This window comes from Mizuhopecten yessoensis, unplaced genomic scaffold, assembly GCF_002113885.1.
Source record: "Mizuhopecten yessoensis strain PY_sf001 unplaced genomic scaffold, ASM211388v2 scaffold11161, whole genome shotgun sequence".
NCBI lineage: Eukaryota > Metazoa > Mollusca > Bivalvia > Pectinida > Pectinidae > Mizuhopecten > Mizuhopecten yessoensis.
In genome coordinates, this window is record NW_018408910.1 from 346881 (window position 1) to 370789 (window position 23909).

General features: G+C 35.5%; 1 protein-coding gene across 6 annotated transcripts in view; it reads right to left on the reverse strand.

Annotated features, from left to right (window-relative positions):
• Positions 1 to 645: 645 nt before the first annotated feature.
• The window catches only part of LOC110467111 (nephrocystin-4-like), a 51207-nt gene continuing 27943 nt past the window's right edge, over positions 646 to 23909 (reverse strand). For 4 of the 6 annotated variants that reach the window (XM_021524039.1, XM_021524037.1, XM_021524036.1 and 1 more), the window contains 19 exons: positions 23316 to 23549; positions 22841 to 23049; positions 22153 to 22257; positions 20243 to 20498; positions 19267 to 19367; positions 18363 to 18551; positions 17781 to 17876; positions 16182 to 16296; positions 15275 to 15418; positions 13602 to 13815; positions 11245 to 11358; positions 10151 to 10359; positions 9542 to 9768; positions 7981 to 8170; positions 5426 to 5515; positions 4605 to 4761; positions 3696 to 3811; positions 3010 to 3176; positions 646 to 2467 (listed from right to left, as the gene is read on the reverse strand). In XM_021524039.1, coding sequence (XP_021379714.1) covers positions 1945 to 2467; positions 3010 to 3176; positions 3696 to 3811; positions 4605 to 4761; positions 5426 to 5515; positions 7981 to 8170; positions 9542 to 9768; positions 10151 to 10359; positions 11245 to 11358; positions 13602 to 13815; positions 15275 to 15418; positions 16182 to 16296; positions 17781 to 17876; positions 18363 to 18551; positions 19267 to 19367; positions 20243 to 20498; positions 22153 to 22257; positions 22841 to 23049; positions 23316 to 23549 — 3456 coding nt within the window. In that variant the 3' untranslated portion in view covers positions 646 to 1944. Of the gene's footprint in view, positions 2468 to 3009; positions 3177 to 3695; positions 3812 to 4604; positions 4762 to 5425; positions 5516 to 7980; positions 8171 to 9541; positions 9769 to 10150; positions 10360 to 11244; positions 11359 to 12833; positions 12888 to 13601; positions 13816 to 15274; positions 15419 to 16181; positions 16297 to 17780; positions 17877 to 18362; positions 18552 to 19266; positions 19368 to 20242; positions 20499 to 22152; positions 22258 to 22840; positions 23050 to 23315; positions 23550 to 23909 lie in introns of all 6 variants that reach the window. The other 2 variants (XM_021524038.1, XM_021524040.1) reach the window with 2 other exon arrangements.

The following is a 23909-nucleotide window of genomic DNA, read 5'->3' on the forward strand; positions in this document are numbered from 1 at the left end:
CACAAAAAATAACTGTTAATTTCTTACAGGCCCAGAATGACAGATTAAAGTACACTTTAGGTGAGCACAAAAATGAACTGTTAATTCTTTGCAGGCCCAGAATGACATAGATTAAAGCACACTTTAGGTGAGCACAAAAATTAACTGTTAATTTCTTACAGGCCCAGAATGACAGATTAAAGTACTCTTTAGATGAGCACAAAAATTAACTGTTAATTCTTTGCAGGCCCAGAATGACATAGATTAAAGTACACTTTAGGTGAGCACAAAAATTAACTGATAATTTCTTACAGGCCCAGAATGACAGATTAAAGTACACTTTAGGTGAGCACAAAAATTAGGCATCGTCATTCCACAAACCTAATTTAGCCCTTCACTCAACCACACAATGCTTGACTACATTCATTGTAACACAACATCCATTCATACTTAGTAACTCATACGAACATGCACATTTTTTATGTCTCCTTGAAATAGTTATATACTACATTGTATCTGTGATCACAATTTCATAAAAGCAATCACATTCAATGATACAAAACTGAATTAGAAATACAAACCGAAAATACGAGAAATTCAATAAATAAAATTCAATAAAACCTCACTTCTGCTCATTTTAACATAATGTATTTTCTATGTATTTTCCTAATTATATAACTTCCTCACTCAATCTACATGATAACAAATTATACAGTTATGCTGAAATGTTCAAAAAGGACACTTTACAATTAATTCCTGAACAGTCAATACTTTAATTATACTGTCAGGCACTGTAAAGTTTAACTAACTGTAGGCACAGGTCTGTATAGCTGGACGGACTTTGGCAATATACGCGGTAAAGACAACGATGCATTTAAAGCTTGTATGATAGATAATGTTTGCTAAGAAAAACGTAAATTTTATGACACAACTTAAACCAGATATTTGACACAAGAAATTCAAAAATGAATGAGGTGATTCATAAAACTAATTGCTGTAGATGAGGTATATATGGGGACAGATGAATCAGTTTGAAATTGTCAAATACAGTCAAACTTCTATAAATCAAACTTTAAAGAATTTGAATTTCTTGATGTGTGGAACTTACAGCAAAGTCTAGAATTTTTTTTCTAAAACTAATATTCCATTTATAAATCAAACTTTGATGAATCAAATTTCTCACTTCTTTAGGAAAATATTGAAAATTACAACTTCTTGTGTTCCATCACTTAACAGCTGTCACATTTAGCCTCTGCAGTATATACAGGATCTCAAAGATATTCGAAGTTTAACATTCATGAGTCGAAGTCTTGATGTTTCGATTTTTTCCTGATGGTCACACAAAGTTCGAAACATCGAAGTTTGACTGTATTTCTGGTTTAGATTGGTCCTGTCCAGCTGAGAGCTGTCACATTGACCATGTTGTGGCCCACATCATATGACGGCATGGCAACTTATCTTTTCAGTGTAGAATCAAAGTCACTTACAGAAGACATTTAGTGACGATCAGGGTGTGTTACCTCTCTCCCCGAAATATGAAATATTTGAAAACATCTACGGAACATTTGCCTTGCAAGAGAAGAAAGTTTCCATCCAATGGACCTTTTTTTCTCCAATACTGAACTCTAACAATGACTTGCCAACCCAAACATGCACATGAAAATGAAATAATGAACATATAAATTATGATGGGACAGATGTTGACTTGTGCATTTTGGATTAACCAACCAGTACTGTAGTGCCAAATTTATAGTAAAATCGTCTATTTGGCATCTAACAAGGACAACAGTTATTCATGGCACAAATTGGTACCAAGCTACAAAAATAACAAAAACAACATCCCTTAGAAAAATACAGAGTCTGAGGTACAAGACTTGGGTTGTTTTCTCCTTCAAATACGGTATGAGGGAGAAGACATGCAATTCAGAAAGACATTCGCCATTACAAAAACTAAGATATCTAGCACTATTGATATGTGGCAGTAATTTTGAAGGTCTCCTCGTTTTTATCGTCCTCGTCATTGATAAAGACCATGACCTCGACACTACCGGCCTTAGTAACCGGTGTAAACCGTAGCCCGATGGTCTGGGTCTCTCCGCCCTCGATCTCCAGTCGTGACTCGCGGAACTGTAACAGGTCCTCACGGTTATTCAGGAGAACAAATACCTTTTTGTGCGGGTAGGGATTTGTGTACGGGATTCGTTTGCTGCAGCCCTTTCCACCACCCATCGGGAGAACTACGTCAAAAGATCGAGAGACCATAGGCGGACGACAAGTAACACACACAAGCCATGAGCGTATAAGTTGATGATATTCTACATCTACTATGTTTATGTAGAAGAATTTGTTTCCTTCTTTCATTGGGCGGACTGCGACAGTCATCTCGTGAACAGCTCCAGCTGTCAGCATAAATTGATCGCCCGGAAACATCTGCATCTCGTTCGGGTGCGACGAGTAACAGCGTACCAGGCGTGAGGCTTGTGTTCCTCTGTAATAAAACACAACGTTACGTCATACTCTGTAATACCTGATTTCATACTTGTATCACATAAAATTGTAGCCATACACAGATAAACAAACACAAGCAGAACTTTTATATTCAGTATTGATGGGAAGCCTTCATTTTGTAAACACAAGTTAAACAAAAAGTTCTGAAACTAAAAGTCAGTTGTCTAAATTATACTATGAAATTTGAATACTGTGAAATCACTGATTTTTGTTCTAAATATCATTGAATTAGTGACATACTCTTCATCCATGAATTCATACGTCCACAAAGTAATTATAGGTTTGACATATAGCTATTACACGTATGATTGCGTATACGTATTGTAATCCACAAATGTATGTACCTAAGAAATTGTGTGTTTTTTGGTGAAACCACAAAATGCGGACCTCAAAAAAGTATCTGATTTCACAGTTTAGTTTACTCTAAGATTTGAATATTTTTTTATGTAAAAATTTAAATACTATAAAATGAATAATGTCTGCCAATCTATTTTTGTCCATGACCTTGACATATGTACTGACCTGAGGAGGAGGTCGAAGCGACTAGTCTGGCCCTCCACACAAGCTACGTCTACACGCTGTAGGGCGTGCACATAAAACTGCCATATCTGTACCGGTCGTGCCATAAACGGATCAAAGTACATCGCTACAAAGAACCGTTTACTTTGGGGAGACGGCCCCATAGCCACCTGTAATATAGAAAAGTCACATTTTTGTTTAATATTACTGACTTTGCTTGTTCGTACCAGCCCTTAAATACCAACATTTCCTTTTCTATTTCTTAACCATTTCATCTTCTTTAATTATATTCTGATCAAACTGTCTTTTTTCAGCAAAAAGGAATGCAAACAATGCAATGTGGGGTTTTTTCTTGGCCTTTGATATCTTTTATAAAATACGACCATTTTATGACATTCAATATTCTGTCCAGAAAGGTACAGCTCTAGTGAACAAGCTTGTGGACAACCAGTTTATCCATTTTAAAATGTAACATTTTTGGATATAAATCCGAGCGGACCTGCAAAATATTTATGCAGGCCTTGCAAGGCTTTGTCAAGGCTCGCCTAAATGCAGCATCAGATTACTAGGTCAGACCTTATTTCATAAACGAACAACTCAGGTCCAACCGTTTGTAATGCGATAAACGAAAGTGGCCTAGTATTTATTTTTCATCACTGACACACACACAGAGGAGTATATATATATACCTTGAGGAAGACATCAGTAGGTTCCCCAGGTTGGGTACTCTTGCTGTCACAGATCACGTGACTATTGCTACACCTGACAAACACCTGGTTCAGTCCTGGCCCGCCCACTGGAGCACCTGAGTCAGATATAAACCCATACAGATATAAAACACAACACAGAAATGGAGACAAGGCATCAATCCTGACTGACACAAACCTGTCTGTAGTACCTGTTCATAAATAGATACCAGGGAAAAATGCGATCCAATGTCCACTAGTGGATGTCCAGTGCAGTTCTGCGTATCCAAGTTGATTGATTTCTAAATGAAATTCACTAGTCCCGGCATAAGAGCAATCAAAATTCAAAAGAAGAGATGTCCAGTCAACATCAAATGGGAAATCTCCGCAAATTTAATCCAATTTACATGGTCAAGTAAAAAAATAACAGTTAATTTTTTTGGAAAAAAATTGTGCAATGGATTTTAAGTTTAAAATATTAACAGTACTGCCATAGTTTTACTACAGCTTTTCTCGGCCAACTGTCATCAGAACAATGTAAAAATTCAAAAGATACCTAGAGTACAAAAAGCGTTGCCTAGCGACAAATAACAAATAAAATGTATACACCTATAGTGATATCTACATTAGTAAAATAGAACAATGACATCATAGTATAGTTACAATGTCTGGTATGAGATGTAAGGACATTCTCATAATCAATCTTTGTTTATAAATACATTGCAAATTTTTAATAATTTCTCATGATTAATGATTTTCAAGGTTGTGGCATTTAAGTATTTTTTTTTCAAGCATATGATCTACTAACTTGTACAATCCTTTTCAAGGTAAACTAGGTGTACACATTTAAATCAGAAGTGATTAGAGGAGATTTCCTGGAGATTTCTATGCTTCCTTATCAGCTCAGCTTACCTGGAAGTGACTGGAAAGGTGGCATGCGGATGGACTTCTTGAGGAAGGACTGTTCCGGGTGGTAGAACCGGAATGTCTGGTCAATGATGTGAGGCTGTGGTTCAACATTCACGTTTAGGATAGACACCGGTTTACCATCCTCATTCTTAAAGTAAACCTGTAGAAGAGAAAACAACTTGGTAATTAAGACATCAACAAAACTAGAAAATGTCTGTAAGACATGAAAGCCCCTACCGCTATGTTCTAACTAGTTTCAGTCTTTCTCATCTGAGGTATCATTATACCTGAAATCTGTATAAACTTTGATGAAAGTTTGTTAAGAAATGAAGTAGAGTGATGACACTGAATCATTTGATGATTTTTTTATATATAGCAACAGTGACCTTGGCCTTGACCTTGGCACCTTAAAACATAGACATATCAGAGGTATTTTTATACTTGATGTTCATATAAAGTTTGTTCAAAATCAATCAGTTAAAGTTGGTTAACTGAAAGTCAATGGTGGCCTACGCCTTGACCTTGGAATCCTAAAACACGAACGTATCTGATGTATTTGCATTTTGACATTTGTACTAAGTTTGATGAAAATCCATCAAAGAATGAAGTTGCTAGAGTGTTTACAATGAATCGTGCTGGGAAGGGATATTACAGAATGGGACAGGACAGGACGGTACAGACATGGACAACACAATATTACCCCATTTAATGATGGCGGCATAAAAAAATAACATCAGTAGTGCTAAAACATGTATTGGAAATCTTAGATAGGAGGAAATAAGATGTGGAGATGTTCATGATTATTCTGTGGCTTCAACACTTACCTTGATGGATTTCTCATTCATGGTCTGTGAGGGAGGTTTCTTGATGTCTTCATCATCCTCATTCTTCTGTTTGAATGGATCCACAGGGCCCTGTAAATATAACCAATCAGATATAATAGACATCACTGTGTCCTGTAAATATGACCAATCAAATGTAATAAACATCACTGGGTCCTGTAAATATAACCAATCAGATATAATAGACACCACTGTGTCCTGTAAATATAACCAATCAGATATAATACACATCACTGTGTCCTGTAAATATGACCAATCAAATGTAATAAACATCACTGGGCCCTGTAAATTTAACCAATCAGATATAATAGACATCACTGTGTCCTATAGATATAACCAATCAGATATAACAGACATCACTGTGTTCTGTAAATATGGCCAATCAGATATAATAGACATCACTGTGTCCTGAAAATATAACCAATCAGATATAATAGACATCACTGCGTCCTGTAAATATAACCAATCAGATATAACAGACATCACTGTGTTCTGTAAATATGACCAATCAGATATAATAGACACCACTGTGTCCTGTAAATATGACCAATCAAATGTAATAAACATCACTGGGCCCTGTAAATATAACCAATCAGATATAATAGATATCACTGTGTCCTGTAAATATGACCAATCAGATATAATAGACATCAGTGTGTCCTGTAAATATAACCAATCAGATATAATAGACGTCACTGTGTCCTGTAAATATGACCAATCAAATGTAATAAACATCACTGGGCCCTGTAAATTTAACCAATCAGATATAATAGACATCACTGTGTCGTGTAGATATAACCAATCAGATATAACAGACATCACTGTGTTCTGTAAATATGACCAATCAGATATAATAGACATCAGTGTGTCCTGTAAATATAACCAATCAGATATAAAAGACATCACTGTGTCCTGTAAATATGACGAATCAGATATAATAGACATCACTGTGTCCTGTAACTATGACCAATCAAATGTAATAAACATCACTGTGTACTGTAAATATAACCAATCAGATATAACAGACATCACTGTGTTCTGTAAATATGACCAATCAGATATAATAGACATCACAGGGCCCTGTAAATATAACCAATCAGATATAATAGATATCACTGTGTCCTGTAAATATAACCAATCAGATATAATAGACGTCACTGTGTCCTGTAAATATGACCAATCAAATGGAATAAACATCACTGGGCCCTGTAAATATAACCAATCAGATATAATAGATATCACTGTGTCCTGTAAATATGACCAATCAGATATAATAGACATCACAGGGCCCTGTAAATATAACCAATCAGATATAATAGATATCACTGTGTCCTGTAAATATGACCAATCAGATGTAATAAACATCACTGTGTCCTGTAAATATAACCAATCAGATATAACAGACATCACTGTGTTCTGTAAATATGACCAATCAGATATAATAGACATCACTGTGTCCTGTAACTATGACCAATCAAATGTAATAAACATCACTGTGTCCTGTAAATATAACCAATCAGATATAATAGACACCACTGTGTCCTGTAAATATAACCAATCAGATATAACAGACATCACTGTGTCCTGTAAATATGACCAATCAGATATAATAGACATCACTGTGTCCTGTAAATATGACCAATCAAATATAATAAACATCACTGGGTCCTTTAAATAAAACCAATCAAATATGATAAACGTCACAGGGCCTTGAGAATAACACCAATGATATATATCACAGGGCCCTGCAATTATAACCAATCAAATATAATAAACGTCACAGGGCCTTGATAATAACACCAATGATATATATCACAGGGCCCTGCAATTATAACCAATCAAATATATGTAGTAACTGTCACAGGGTTTTGAAAATATCACCACTGATATATAACCTAAGCATCATTTTTGCATTGGGCCCTGTAACTATAAACAGTTCCATATTATAAATACATGTATAAGAGAAAACATGGGTCAGAAAATATATGCAACAGGCCTGTCCGGGGCCTGCTTTGTAGATATCCCTTCTTTCTTGCTAGTAGATAGTTAGTTTCATAAAGTGTTATTGTACTGAAAACCCAAATCAAGGGACAGCGTGGAGAATCAACATAAAACAAAATCTACAACTTTCAGGAACAAAGGGAGAGAAAACCTGTAATAAAACTATCATGGCAGTACGTACAGTACTGTTAATATTTTATATTAAAATATCCATTGTACAAAATTTTCTCCTAAAACTTTAACTGTTATTTTTGACTAGACCTTGTTTGTTAAAATGAGTAATATGAAAGTCAAAGAAGAGATCTACCATAGTGATGGAATCTACAGTAAAACCAGTCTAATCTACCACCGTGCACGTGTCTGATCCGACACAATAATGTAATACTATCTCCAAAGAACACTAACAGATAGAACCTGTATATTCTGACATCTTGTATAATATGACCTATATTGTGTCCTACTTAATGCCAGATAAGGCAGGATTCATTGTATACAATTTATTTGAAAAAAAACCTGTCCAGTGATAGGCACAATACCTGCGGCTGGACACTCTCATCAGCTGTGAATGTGAGGTACTTGAATGGGATCTGGACTGTCTCTTTTGGCCGCAGGAAAATCTCCACATACTGTGCCTTGCTTTGTTTGTTGAACATACCCTCTTCCACTTCCCCCTGTAGTTCATACAGCCTCTTAAAATAACGCCACTCCCTAGGGTCTGTCACAACACTGCAAGGTAAAAGCAGATCATTATAAATACAGCACTCCCTAGGGTATGCCACACACTAAAGATAAATGTAAAGCAATCTAATTTTACACCACTCTCTGGGAGCTGTCACAATCCTGAAGATAAATGTACAGAAACTTATAAATACACAATTCTCTGGAAGCTGTTATTATGCTGAAAATAAGTGTACAGCACATTCAATTTCTCCCACAACCACTATAGGTTTCCTCACTAACACTTCCGACTTATGGATAAACCTGCCAGGAGTTGGTAGACATTTTTGCTACCCACTAGTGGGTAGCACCGGTACCCTGGATGATATTTCATTGATCAATCTTCTAATTATGACGTTAAGTTACAAAACTTTGCAACATCATATTCCATTGTGACCTCATAGCTACATAGCAGTTGTTTCCCTGATCGGAAACAGGTATAATGTATTCCCAAGACAAAATATGTTTTTCTAGATATATAATATCTGGAGTTTATTGGAGAAAAAAAGTTCCCAAACTTGTGACTGTTGATTATCGTGTTTATTTAACTCTCTTTAGTAAACCTTGTGTCTTTATTCAATTTGAAAATTAACTTTTTTGACTAAGATAAACATGATAATCAACCATCACTCATTAGGGAGCCTCTACTTATACAACTCCCTAGAGTTTGGAATATTCTACAATATGGTGGTTATATTTTGTTAGGGTTATATATTTTGTTATATATATCGTGGTCTAAACATTATCCACAAATTGCTAACTCCTGTAAATTATTCTTCCATGTGAAACCTATTATATAATACATAATACAGAATATTAATTCTATAATGTGGTGCACCTTTAAAAGAAATAGATCATACTCAAATTTTGATACCAAGAAATTAAAACAGACAGCAGTTTGAACATGTTACACATGATTTTGTTTAATGAACTGAGGACCCTTTACTCTGTTTTATATGCTAAAGAGGTTATTAACATAAAATATTCATCAATAATTGAATTAAAAATCACAATGAAGCCTCTGCTATCCAGCCGATTTTGTTCTCAGTAAAAATAACTTGATTGTTAGACAGTTAAATTATAAGACAATTTGTACTGCAAAAAAAACCATCACCCAAAACACTAGTTCTGGATTCAAATCCCGGTCTATATATCCTCGCTAATTTTTATACTCAAGAATACTATTGTGGATTATATTTCATTTATTTCATCTTCATCCTTTTTAAAAGTCCCACAAAGTATGGTTTTCTTTTCATAAATGATTTATCAAACCTATAGTCGTGCTGTAAAAAGTTTCCAAAAGTTTTCCAATAGTTTGTTACAGTATCTGGCAAGAGGATCCTTAAATACTGACTCCAAAGATTTATAAACAAATCTTACTGTAATTCCTTATCATCAAATTCCACTGTTATGGTCTGTTGTACATTAAATGGATTTTTAAAGACATATTCGAAGAACTCTGACGAGCCAAATGACGGATGGACTGTGTAGTTCGTGGAGATGGTCTGACTCAGCATGCTCATGATTCCATCCTTCTTAGTCTGCAGACGGTAAATCTCTATCGTCTTATAGTCTCTCATACGATCCGACTTCTCCGTCTTGTAACTCTGAAATGTAAACAGTCTGTGTTAAAAGTATTTCGCTATAATTTTAATGAAGAATACAAAGAATATGGCTATTTCCAATGTCATTTTTTTTTTTTTTCGTAAATGCTACCAATGAAAGAAAATTTGAAAGAAATTAAAGATAAGATAATTTAATTTTTTTTTTTTTTATATAACTACATTGGAGCTCCCGTAAAAAACTTACACCAAGTCAAAAAGCTATAACGTGACATGCTATTTACACAGGATTAAAGTTTACTTATACATGTATCACGTATATAGAGAGGTCCAACATAAATCGCCCTATCAGCACATCAGGGTTCCAACACTGTCAAATTAAATGCTTTAGACAACATGATTGACTGCTGTGGTAGCAACAACTCACCATTATAGTGTTGACCTTGTTGTCGATGCCCTGAGCCTGGCGTACAGCGTGGATACGAGATAACTTCCTGTTCTTCTCGGCGTCTCCCTCACGATTCGTGTCCTTTTCCGGCACCATCTGATCTTTGTGTGACATCAGCATGGCCTGTACCTCGTGGTTCTTGTCTGCCACGTGTTTCGCTCGAGCGACCTTTTTCAACTGGGATTCACCTAAACAACCAGGCATATTGACGTATTAACTCAGATTACTATCTTTTCAATACTGTATACCCGGAAATTTTCGCCCTCCACTGGTAGAATCTGTTTTTCCGCAGCGTTATTTTTTGTCTTCCCATGGTATTACTTTGTATAGAATGTGTAATTATCGTCACTGCCGTGATAAATTCGCCCTCGTGACAGAGGGGGAAAAAGGCGAAAATTAAGCTGTGGCGAAAGGTCCCCGGTATACAGTATCTCAAAATATATAATATACGATTATACAATAATTTCTGTAAAAATTGATAGGTGAAACCAAATTATTTGTTAACTTTTTGCTGCTTTGAAAATATCCTTAAGATTCTGTAAGCAAATTTATGAATTATTTTATTCAGTGATCAGAATTATACAAAAGGTTCCAGCTACAGCCATGTACTGTAAAACTTCCATAGATCACATTAACTTCCACTTTATCATAGCAAGACAAACGTTATCATAATGATGAACATATTTGGAAATGCAGGTAATCACGAACACCATTAAATCAAATTTGAATTTAAAAAAACTGAAGTGACAGTAAAATTTACATTTAGAAAGGAAATTAAGGGATGATGAAAGATTAATGGAAAAGTGGCCCTTGTAATATGAAAGTAGGCCAGCTGGTTAATGAAAAGGGGCATTAAATCAAATGTTTAAATGTTAAGAGTGAGAAAAGAGGGTATTATATCAAAGTTTCATTGACTCACAAAATATAAATAAAATATCAGTCGCAGATATATATATAGTAATTAAGGTCAAGATTTTGTTTTGTATTTCCAATTGTTATATACTTCTGTGCTATTCCTGCATATATTGAATTGTCAGACTGGTTCTGATATTGTTAAAAAAAGAAGCTGTTACCAGGAGTAGCACTAGAAGAAGTGAAGGTACCCGTAAGACCTCCACCTGGGTACGAGCTGTTCCCCGCTGTCTGAGACAAAACGCGCGGCTTTTTCCCTGTGTGGCCTATCTGTGCTGTAAATATTATAATAGCAAGTCTAGTCTAAATCTAACTGGTAAAGAATCTAAGATAGCGTGTGTGTAAATTTTAATAAAAATCTAAATGTTATCAAGAGAAGGTAGAATAAAAATGATCTGCAAGCAAGCTGATGAACAGAGAAAATTTATGTTGTCTACAATAATAACAATAATTTTAATGAAGTTAAGTGTGTGACTAATATTTTCTGCACATGTGAACTCCATCAAATGACAAATTTACATTACAAACAGGACCATCAAAGCGTCCGTCTACTATAATAGTAAGTTAGTTTTTAAACCAGTATTATGGTAAATCAAAAATCTATAAATTAACCATTTAGTGTTTTGCTCTGATTTTGTATTTACAGGTTTTTCCCAGTGATTTCAGACAACCATAAACTTTCGTTCATCAGGCTTACAGTTTGTGGATATTTTCGGGCCCAGTTGCTTGGAGCACTTAAGTTAAGTGTAAATTTTCAATAAACAAACAATCTGAAACTGTTCCAGTGTTTTTGTGTTTATTTGTTTTAAGATGACCACCTAAAAATATTCACGCATGCATTTTTCACTTCATTGTGTAAAATTTTTATATATTTGAGTTAATATCCTATTAAGGATAACGTACTTCAAGCAACTAGGTCTTGGTAGGTATCTACAGAGTAGGAAATTGAATCTGGAGAAAAATATTAAATCTATTCTATATGTCTACATATTATGTAGCATACAAAGTTTTATCAACAGATCCAGAATAGCAACTAGATCTCGGGAAAGCTGAAAAGTAGAGCAAGCTAGTAGATTCACAATGCTTGAAATATATTAATTTCACAAATTTATAAATACTGAAGGAAAGCTGTAAGGTATCAAATGACAGCAAATGCTTAAATTTGAAGAAAATGACCGTTGTTGTTTGTTTACAAGCCTTCGTTGTGACTATTACATGTATTCAGGATCCCTGTCCTACTGCACTGTGGTTTTCCCTATAAACAGTAGCCTCCCCTTAACCTCTGTTTGGATATAACAGTAGCACAGCTGGGCAAGGAGACTTCTGTTGATGAGCTAGCTCAGTTGGGTTAGAGCTAAAGTATAACAATCTGAAGTCCAGGGTTTGAATTCCTACCTGGCCTCACAGAATTTTGATATTCAGAACACTGTTGTTGATTATGTTTTGTTTATTTTTCATAAAAGTCCAGGAATGTATGTTTTATTTTCAGAAATGATACATGTATATCAAAGCTGTAATCCTACCAAAAAAACCCAACAGTTTCCAATATGTAAATCAGTTTTTGGCAGTGGTACGGGGATCCTTAGATTGTTGGTGTATCTAAATATCAAACATTTAATTTTGAAATTTTCACATATTTATAAATGATCATATGTGTGACAAACCCTATATCTCAAGCATTCTGAGTCTGTGATGGAGAGAAGGATGGATACATGAAGTTGACAAAAACACATGATAAAGGACTCTTTACTTTTCTTTTTGCCTCCCATATGAGGTAACAGGGTATTTAATGGTTTCAAATGATCTACAATAACAAAATTCAGGGTATATTTCTCTTTACCTTGTACAATCATGCCATACAAAAATCATCTTATTTAAATACATACAAACAATAATAAACGGTTCTTTATACAGTAAACATACTGCGCAATCAGATATTTTTGTGGGCCCAAATTTCTCAGTTTCCTGAAAAAACACTATTTTGTGGGTACATGAATTTGTGGACTACTAGTATAGTACCAAATCATATGGAGAATAGCTTTGTGTCAAACTTGTAATTACATGTACTTCATGGACCTATGAATTCCAGGATAAGGGTACCCATGGAATCAATGAAATTAAAACCCCACGAAAATTAATGATTTCACAGTAAGTTTTAATTTAATATACAATATCTCTCTTCGTGTTTATTTATTAACAGTGAATAGGGAGAGATCATAGACGGTGGGATATTTGCATATATCTACAATGTCTAATGTATATTAAAGAATTTCATATTAAAAATAATATTGAAATACATGTAGTAGAAAAACTGGAAATGGTGTGGTCTCCTTCATAACCACTCTATTTCAAATTTTCAAATGAAGACAAATTGAAAGAAGGATATATATATAGGTACCCAAAAAAAAAAACTCATCTGAAGAAAATACATATAAGTCAACATTATAATTTGCAGAAATAAGCTTATTAACAATACTCCTCAAAATTAATGTCAGGAGAATTGTCTGTTTCTTGTTACCTGCCAGTGTAGATTTCGGATCTGTTTTTTGCCCGATGTTTGCCATTCGGAGGTGGAGTTTGCCTTTTACGTAGGTCTTTACTCCAAATGCTTGAAGCCCACCCACTTGATTAATGTTGCTGTTGACTATATTTGGGTCGTTTTCATACTCGGTCGTTATGACGTCAAGTTCAAAGGTCGTCTGTACAGCCTCACTTCCACATCGACACAAGTACTACAAAACAGAAATTCACAGATAAAGATATCAGACAGTGCTATCACTGCATTAACACACACCATAACCTATTCACCCCCTACATATTAAAATTAGACTCGCCCAGTCTTTGATTTGGAAGGTTCAAATGTGACTTTAGGGATGAAAGGGTTAACTATTGCCTTAACATTTCTGCACACTGTCTACAATTTTCAAGCTATATCAAGACATTGTACCAGAACTATCTACAAGATGCAGGAGCAGAGGGACTTTATAATCATCATCAATCAACACTTCTGAACTAGAACGAGAAGTGAAAACATTATTTTTGTCCAAATCAGCATGTTTTTAGTTACTGATTTTGGTAACAGTGATACAGTAGGGCTGCAACAATACATATTTAAATGATATACTTAGCGCCGTACGATGCTTACGATACAATATGTACCACGATACTATTATCTGCTTTAAAGGTCGACTTCATAATGATTGAGTGCAGGATTTTATGGAGTTTTGTCATAGTAGTCTACTAATACTATCGAAATATATTTTTGTAAAATTTCTAGTACTTTTGGGTATGACTGCACAATAGACCACATCTTTACTGAAGGATTCTGCACAAAATATAAGTACACTTTTTTAGAGTTTGAAAAAAATGATTGATAATTTATGTATAATAAGTGTATCGAGATACAGGCAAACAAAACAATTTGATTCGATACACAAGAAAGTATTGTGATACGATACAATACAATATATTCTTACAGCCCTATGATACAGCTGTTGGTAAACCAAATACCTAACTACATGTACCTAATCAACAGGTATACACTGGTAATCTAACACATTCATCTGACTGGACAGACACCAGTATAGACTTGATTCTGTTAGCAGCCATGTACAAAATAAAGGAGGCCTGGGCCCGTATGAATTCATGAGGTCGTTCTCATGCGAAAGCATGGATTTTGTGCTTAAGTCTAATTTCTTGTTCCAGTTATCAATTAATAATAAAAAATCTTATTTTGTCAACAATTTGGAAAAAAATGAAGAGACTTAAAGCAGAATACTGTTTTCAATGTTTACATTTGACTTTTTGAATGTTTGACATGAATTAAGTAAGTTACAAGAAAGTAATTGGTTTTAGCACGGAATCCATGCTTGAGCATGCATGGAATGGTTTAATGAATACATACCCTGGTCTCATTGATTTGCATATGACACTACTTCAAAATAGAAACATTAAATCACCTGACCTCTGACTCTTGACCCCCGACACGTAGCACATGACCCTATTCATGATATTTACAACTGTGCCGCTTCATTAATCCTCTGCTTGACCTCTGGCACTTTACTCATGACTGGTAGCACACAACCCAATCATGATTACAACTGTTCCGATTTATCAACCTGTTGTGTGACCTTTGACTTCTGACCTCTAACCTTATGTTATACATCCCATGACCCCATCAGTAGCCCTGACCTTGAGTTGTACTGCACATGACCCCATAAGTAGAAGTGTGTCTCCGTCCCAAACATCTATGTGGAGGACCTGTTGAAATAAGTGTTTCAGGAACAGGGCGTTCTCGCCAGGCTTCATACAGGCTGGGTCCATGTGGTACCGCACCTGTTACAGAAATGTAATTAAGTCAAGCAAATCAGAAAGAAAACACAGACAAAGGACTAATGTCAGATGAGGTTTCAAAGGAAATATATAAGAAAGAAATTTACAGGTAAAGTAGAGATTAAATCTTTGTCACTGTCACGTTTGATGTGCCTGAAGTGATGATAAAAAGGTAGTCAGACAATACAACTTTAATAATGTTTGAGATTTTACATCGTCATAACATCTCTTAAGTATCTAATGTTAATATATAACAGGCAAATGACTGATGGTGGAAACTGTTTACCGATTGTCAATGAAAGTACAGACACTATTTATTTTTTGTTAATTACCATGTTCCAAACGGTCCGACCGGTTTGACAAGATTTTGTTCAACTATAAAATATGGGCAGACCTACTTTTATTGAGCTGATACAGTTTTCTGTTGACTCTTGACAAAGACCTTCAAGGCCCCTTTATCAGCTGTTTAATATTTATTTCCACAAAATGTTACCAGTAGACCAACTAGTGTCCACATAAACACAAGGCCCCATAACCGGCCCTCATGGCCAGATGGGCCTGAGTCATGTTTTGTCCTACATGTAACCTACCCTCATGCCCAGAGGGGCCTGAGTCATGTTTTGTCCTAACCTACCCTCATGCCCAGAGGGGCCTGAGTCATGTTTCGTCCTAACCGACCCTCATGCCCAGAGGGGCCTGAGTCATGTTTCGTCCTAACCGACCCTCATGCCCAGAGGGGCCTGAGTCATGTTTCGTCCTAACTTACCTCCATGCCCGGAGGGGCCTGAGTCATGTTTCCATCCGGCTGAATCTTCTGTAGTATGTACGGTACTGAGTAACGGTCAGATGACAACTCGTTCTCAGGTTTGGCCAGCATCATTCTAGAAACAAGGGAACAAAATATAGGATGAATTTTCAGGTGGAGGTACACAATTTACTGTCCACCATTAAAGCGTTAAAGCATCCAACTGAATACTGAAAATACATGAGATAAACTTACTTATATTTCTGTATAGTGATCAGACACTGTTTCAGTGTCACACACTACATGTGCAGCTATCAATAACACAGAGGATTACATGACAGGGATATATATTTAGTGGTTATCACAATTAAGTGCTTTCAAATATGCATGAAAATTGTTAAAACATAACAAATGCTGAATTAAATGTTTTAAGTGTAATTTTTCAGTATACTAAAAGATGACAGTGTCGTATATAACTATGTAAGTAATAATACATGGATTTTATCTGACATCCATCGACAACACAGGTTTACTATACAGACAAACACATCTGTCTGAGTGCTCTTAGAAATTAATGGTATGGTATTTATCACATTAAACAAGTGCTTATTTTTTTTTAGAACAACATAATAAAAAACTCATCACTTATTATGAAATTTCTTTGTATCACAATGCCTTAGTCTAACTCTTCATCTAACTTGAGTTATTTACTTAAAAATGTAAATATAAGGAATGAAAGTTATTTTTTCAACATTCATGAGGTCATAACTTTTTGGCTTTTTGGACATATTCCATGAATCGCGTTAGCGATTCTTGATATTATGTCCAGAAAGCCAATGTTGTTATGACCTCATGAATGTTGAAAAATAAATTTCATTCCTTATATTTACATTTTTAAATGCTTAAATAACAATAATTCCGGCATTGTAATTATATTTGTGCATGGGGGCAACGCAGTAGAGAGAACAGCGTGTTTTCGTGGGAAAATGTAAAACTTCCGGTGGGGGTCCTACCAACAGCATGACAACAAAACAAACAGAATATAGTTGTATTTTCAAATGTTATTTGTAGAACTAACACACGTCGGATATCATTATCATGTACCTTACACACCTCATTTGAGAATTAAGATGAAGCCTATGATGTTTAGTGCTAATCATGTAAGCAGAACTAAACTAAACTAAACTCCATTTTTGCATGCCTCTCCAACAGTAGAATAATATTTGCAGGTTATGGTAGAAACAGGAAATATCATAGGATTGCTTTTTTGATACCATTTCACTTATGATACAGACCTTTGGACATTTGTTGACCTACTTTATACATAACTTATTTATGTACTTTGTTGTAAACTGACCTCTGTAGTAACTTATACACTGATATGTGTGGTGACCTATATATTTACCTCACAGTGGTGACCTATATACTATTGCCCTTTCAGTGGTGACCTATATATTGCCCTCTAAGTGGTGACCTATATATTGACCTCTCAGTGGTGACCTATATACTGCCCTGAGGTGACCTATATACTGATCTATCAGTGTTGACCTATACATGTATATATTTACCTCTCAGTGGTGACCTCTATACTGACCTCTCTGTGGTAACATATATACTGACCTTTCAGTGGTGACCTGAGGACACCTGTAGAATTGGAACGTGAAGAATACTGTTTTTGTTTCAGTTTTTGGTCCTGTTGCTTCAAATGTCATCATTCTAAAATAAATAAACAGATTATCAGAACACAACAAAATTGATTTCACTAAAAACCATCTTGCAAAACAATGGATCTTTATAAACAAACATAGTTCATTTGGTCAGAGGACAAGTTCTTCAAAATACCACATAAGTCTTGTTAAGTTGGTTTTGTCGAAATCAAAATGTGTTGGTATATATATATATATATATACCATAAATTGTCTAATTTTTGTATACCAGTGCACTCATTTTTGTTTACAAGTACACTCATTTTTGTTACCGTTCTACCAACAATATATATATTTGGAGGATACAAATGAAAGAAATAACATTGACTGCCTTGTGATTAATATATTACTTTTACCAAATAAACCATCTCTCCTTAAAAATATTGGTGAAAATATTTTTATCCTATAATATGTAAGTGAAAAACTGTATTGTATGATATTTTTCAGGACAAAGTCTCGAGATTCACTGTCTACAGTTACATCAGATAACACTCACTTGGAAAATGCCAGGAACTGGAAGACAATTTCATTACATTGTAGAGGATCAGAGTTCTCCTTACTGAGGTCAAGTCTACGCTGCTGTCGTGGGTCAATGACCTCAGGCGGCTCACTGTTCCTGTCCAGTATCGGCTCAAATCCTGCGTTAAAGAGTCGGGCATACGCCGCCCGTGACAAACCCTGGGCCCTGTTATATAACAAAGGCGATGTGTTAATGGCCAGAGAATATAAACAGTACTTAGTGTCTTTGTTTCTCTCTATAAAATGCAGTAGAAGTTTTCATAATCCTCTGCTTTTTTATGATAGAAATATAAAACATAAATTTCTATAATAATGTGTACGAAAGAGATTTTACATTGTGAAGGGAGATTACTCCTAAATTTTACTTTCTGTTGTAGGAAGGTTTGAATTTAATAAACATGTTCTAAAAACTTTAAAAAAATCTAAGATAACATTTTTTTTCATCAATTATTTTAAACATCAAACAATATTTATACTTTTTTTCAAAAGTGTGTTCAATATCTTTGGCAGTGTTTTGTCAATTAAAAAATGTTCATGCATTAATGTTCCATTTGGATCCACTAGGAATTTTCAGAAATAAAATCCACAAAATTCATCTCAGTATGTAGCATTAAAATAAATAAAACAAAAACTTCACCAGAAGTGCAAAAAGTGAATTATATAAGAAATTACCTCCTGAAAAGTTGCTACATACACATATATTTATTTTCTGTGTAACCTGGTAGGTATAACCCAGCAGCTTCATTACTTAGTTTAGTATATGACTTTTGTTGTTGTTTGTAATTCATATGCTACACATTACATAATATACGATTCCCATATTTAATACTAGCACTTGGATACCAGTAAAGATAAAGGGGAGACAACTGATTTAGACTCACCCGGCATTTGCGTGGGGCTGCACCACTATGGGGGCATGGACGGGGGTAAAAGGGAGTTCATTCATCTCCGTAGACATCCCAACCTGTCGACTGCTCATGGACTGAAACAAATACAAAATGCTTGTTAAGCTTGGTGCAGAACTTAAATTTCTCCTTTCACACCCTCAATTATGAGATAACATTAGAAAGATATTGGCAAAATCTAACTATAGAAATACAAAACAAAATTTATACACAAATATCTGAATCAGTTTTGATTATTTTCAAAACGAACAAAAATATTTATATTATCGCCACTGTAAAGCATCAAAGTAAATACAAACTAACAATATTGTTATATATAAAAGCATAACAAGAGAACTATTATGTGTCCAATCAATGAAATATTCGGTTCTTTCTGATAATAAAACCTCATCAGGGTTCCAATAAAATCATCACATCAAATTTGCTTTAAGAGTAAAAGGAACCAAAAGAAACCACGGAGAAAGATAAAAAAAAATGTCTATGCTGGTTTGAATATGAATGAGACTTTTTAACATTTTTGATATTATGCACAACAGTCACATTCAAGGATACATGTACCCATACAATGCATCATGGGAATATGTATGTTTGAACTGAGCTGACAGTATTGCAAACATTTACAAATGTCAAAAAAAGAATGCCATTCAATCTTTAAATATAAACTTTATTTATTTTACAACAATTATGAAACAAGTTTTCAAAACTTAAACTAGTCACTCTTGTTGGCCTTGAGGGATAAATTGTGGAAGGAAACCAGAGAACCCGGAGAAAACCCACATTGTCAGGCAGGTGACCCCATAACTTTTCACGTCTGGTCGGGGAATAAACCCTGGCCACCTCGGTGAAAGGGAAGTGCACTATCCACTGTGCCACCCGACCACTCTAAATCAATTCTTAAATAAATAGAAAGACTTGAAACCATAAACCTAATTAAAATTACACGTTCTCATACCATGTGAGAGATCTCCATGCCATACATGCCCTGTTGGGGGCCATACATGGACTGCTGGGGGTGCATCATGTAGCCCTGGGGTCCAGGAGGGTACATCTGGGGGACAGACATCCCACCCTGGGGACCCATCCCTTGCTGCATCATCATCTGTTGTTGCTGCTGCTGCTGCTGCTGCATCAACTGCTGCTGGTGGCTCATGCCACCCTGTGGCATCATCTGTGGCACCTGTAGTGACATTGGGCCACTGCCTGGAGTTCTGCAACACATAAAATATATTGTTACACCTCAAGTGAATTTCTAGCTATTTGATTGGTTGGGAGAAAATTAAACAAAAATCTCTGTCACCCTCCGAAAATGCATTGGTTTTAAGGGGCGCGGGTGATATTGCCATGAGACAGTGAAAAATATCACATGCGCAAAAAATGTGCGTGCACCGCTTCGTTTCCCCACCGTGATGGTCACAAGAATGTTTGACGTCAACAGCCAATTTCATCAAGCGCCGGTGCGATAGCGATTGTAAACAGCAGACTATCAACAAACAAGATGTCATTATCGAAGTTTGCTGCCGTTTCTGAGCTACAAAGACTTTTTTTTGGTGTAACAAAATAGATATGACATTCATTAGCAGGTGACAGTGAATATTGTCAACCCTCAAAAACCCATTGTCCCCCTCGGCTTCGCCTCGGGTGACAATGGTCTTCTCGGGTTGACAATATTCACTGTCATCTGCTAATGAATGTCATATTTATATACTGTTAACTTTATGCTTATCCTAAAACTAAATAGCACTCACCTTATTTGTGAATTTTAAATATAGTTTTTTGAGACTGTAGAAAAATATCAAAATTATTTACATAAATACTTGCACTATCTTATTTTATGTGTCCATTTATTCCAGAACAAAAATCCCACAAATCTTCAAATACATATGAACATGTATGTAAAACAAAACAATTCGCTAGACAGAGGACTGATTAAAAATTTCATCTTACTGGATTCAATTATGTTTTCCTTAAATTTCTTCATTTAATAACAGAAGAATAAGAGCACTGCACACACATATGTATAACAAAATGCCTGATGATACACATAGCCAAATGATTGTATAACAAATCTTGGAATCAAAGTTCTGAAATGGAATGCTCATCAACACCACTTGACAATAAAGCCAACCAAGTTTCAAGCAGATTAGTTGGAAAAGATGAAGAAAATTTCCAAACAAGTCTGAAATGCTAAAGAAAAAGCGGAAGTCAATAACTCTTTCAAAAATCATTTAACTAAAAGTTTGAATTGGAAGACAAGTTGTGTTTTTATTTCAATGTCATGAGTTCACAAGCTGCTGGAGAAAAAAATAGTGGTCAGAGTCATGACATAGACAGATAAAATGAATCTACTGCCTTCACTTAATGCAGATATTTATAACACCAAGGCAAATATTTATCGTCAACCCTCATTATAACTGAAATGCAATCACAGCTTGGTTATTGTTTCTAATTATCCGTACATCAAACAGTGATCTAAACACTGTTTTGAACTACCCAGTTTATTTATTTTCAAAGTACAAGTTCTTTCTGGTAACAAAATTGGACACAGAAATTAGCAAAACTGTATATTAGAGGCACACACATAAAATGAACCCCAACGTCAACCACACGGATCAAAATATTGATTTGAAAATAAATAACAAAGTTATCAATGACATTGTAAACCGATAAGTGCATAAGCTTCTTTGAAATCTGTGCAGCTTGTATTATAGACAAAAGCTGACAAACATACAGATCGCACTGCAACACAATCTCAAGTAGTGACACACATAGTCTTGAATTTCAAATCACAATTGACATGTCAGTCACAACAGGAAAACACACGTGTAGTGATGGAGAAGTATTAAGAACATGTGTGATTCTTACTGATCCATCGCAGTCCGTGTTGTTGTACACTCACTCTGGCCTACAGAGGCCATACTCGGCCGCCTCATAGCCATAGCGCCCTGATTAGCATACATTCCAAAACCACTGTAAACAGGCAAGGCACCAACACAGCATTTAAACTGGGAAATAGGAACCTCAACTCCACCACACTTGAACTCATTCACCCCTGAAATTTCATAATGAACTATTCCAACATTTAAATTGGAAGAGTTCAAATGTGTCTTCAGGGGTGGATGAGTTCAGATGTCATCTTCTTTTGGAGAAAATCATGGTCTTGTTCATAACACCATTGGCAGTCCTTTATCAAAGTGAATTTATTTGTTATCATTGACACAAGAATTCTGAAATACAATTGTATCGTACATGGTTGATCATGACATCACAATCAAGCAGTACAGGTCAAGCTTTATACACATCTGGATGGGTAGTCATGCTGTGTAGAGGGAGTAATGGATTTATATAACGAATGGAGTTTTCAGTTACTTAAAAATATAATTTAAGTTGTATGCATTTAAAGAAAGACAATTCTTCTCTTTACTTGTATAGAAGGCTGAATAACATGCTTGTATACTAGACGATAATAAAATAACTGTACAACACCTTGCATGGGAAACTGATACACAGTAAAGATATACAATACAATGTACGTTACCAAACAGCTCCTTACCTAGGGGATCTGCCAGAGGGAGGTTTCCGTAATCCGGAAGAGTCCATCATCATATCGCTACCCTCACCACTTTGCATCGAGGCCATGGACCCTGGCATGAAGCCACTTCCTGCGGGCATCATGCCACTCATACCCTGCATCATACCATCAGACATCATACCCCCAGGACCAAGCATTGCCGCACTGGGCATGCCACCATACCCTTCGTTCTACAAAAAATAAACTTCAATTTAAAACACAGTTATAAAATGAATCAATTTCATGATCATAAATAAGGTTTCAATAGATATAACTACTTAAAGTTCAGGCATTTTTTGAGATGAAACTAAAGATTTTTCTTGGCAAAAACTATAACTAAGTGACATCTCCTAGCTAGGCAACTATCATAATCTAGGACCTTTTCAAGCCTGTATAAAACTTGTGGCCAAAATCCATATCAAAGTAATACATTTTCAGAGAATCCCTTCAGTCCTACCTGGCCTAGGAAGGAGAAGGAGAAGGCCAGGATTCCCCCTGCTGTTTTACTGACGTTCTCATGCTGCATCTTGGTGTCTGGCAGTTTATAAATGAACTCCTCATCAGGGGCGGGACTCGGCCCTCCGTTCAGTGCCAATCTTATTTCATATGAGCTTTGTGCTAAAAAGGGATTCCATGCTGCCCAACGTATAGAGACGGTCCGTGTGTTTCCCCGTGCTACGCAGCTGGACACCTGTCAATTAAAAAAAGTCATTTCGTTGATATTTTCAAGATTAAATCTACACTTTTTAAAAATATTCAAACCACAAATATTTTGGTGAAAGGCAAGTGCATCATCCACGGTGGCCCTTGAGCAGCCTTTAAGACTTGATTGTGAAGCCAGGAGACAAACCATATCATACTTATCATACTGAGAGTAATCCTGTACAATTAGATGATATCAAATACAATATGTAACTGATCTATGAACACTACTCCCATAACATGAGAGGCCGCTGGTCGGCGTTTTTTCTATCGGATATGATTTTGCCGACTGCGACTGTCAAAAGTTTTTCGCCGTGTAAAACCTCTAACATTGTTGGAGTACTATGAA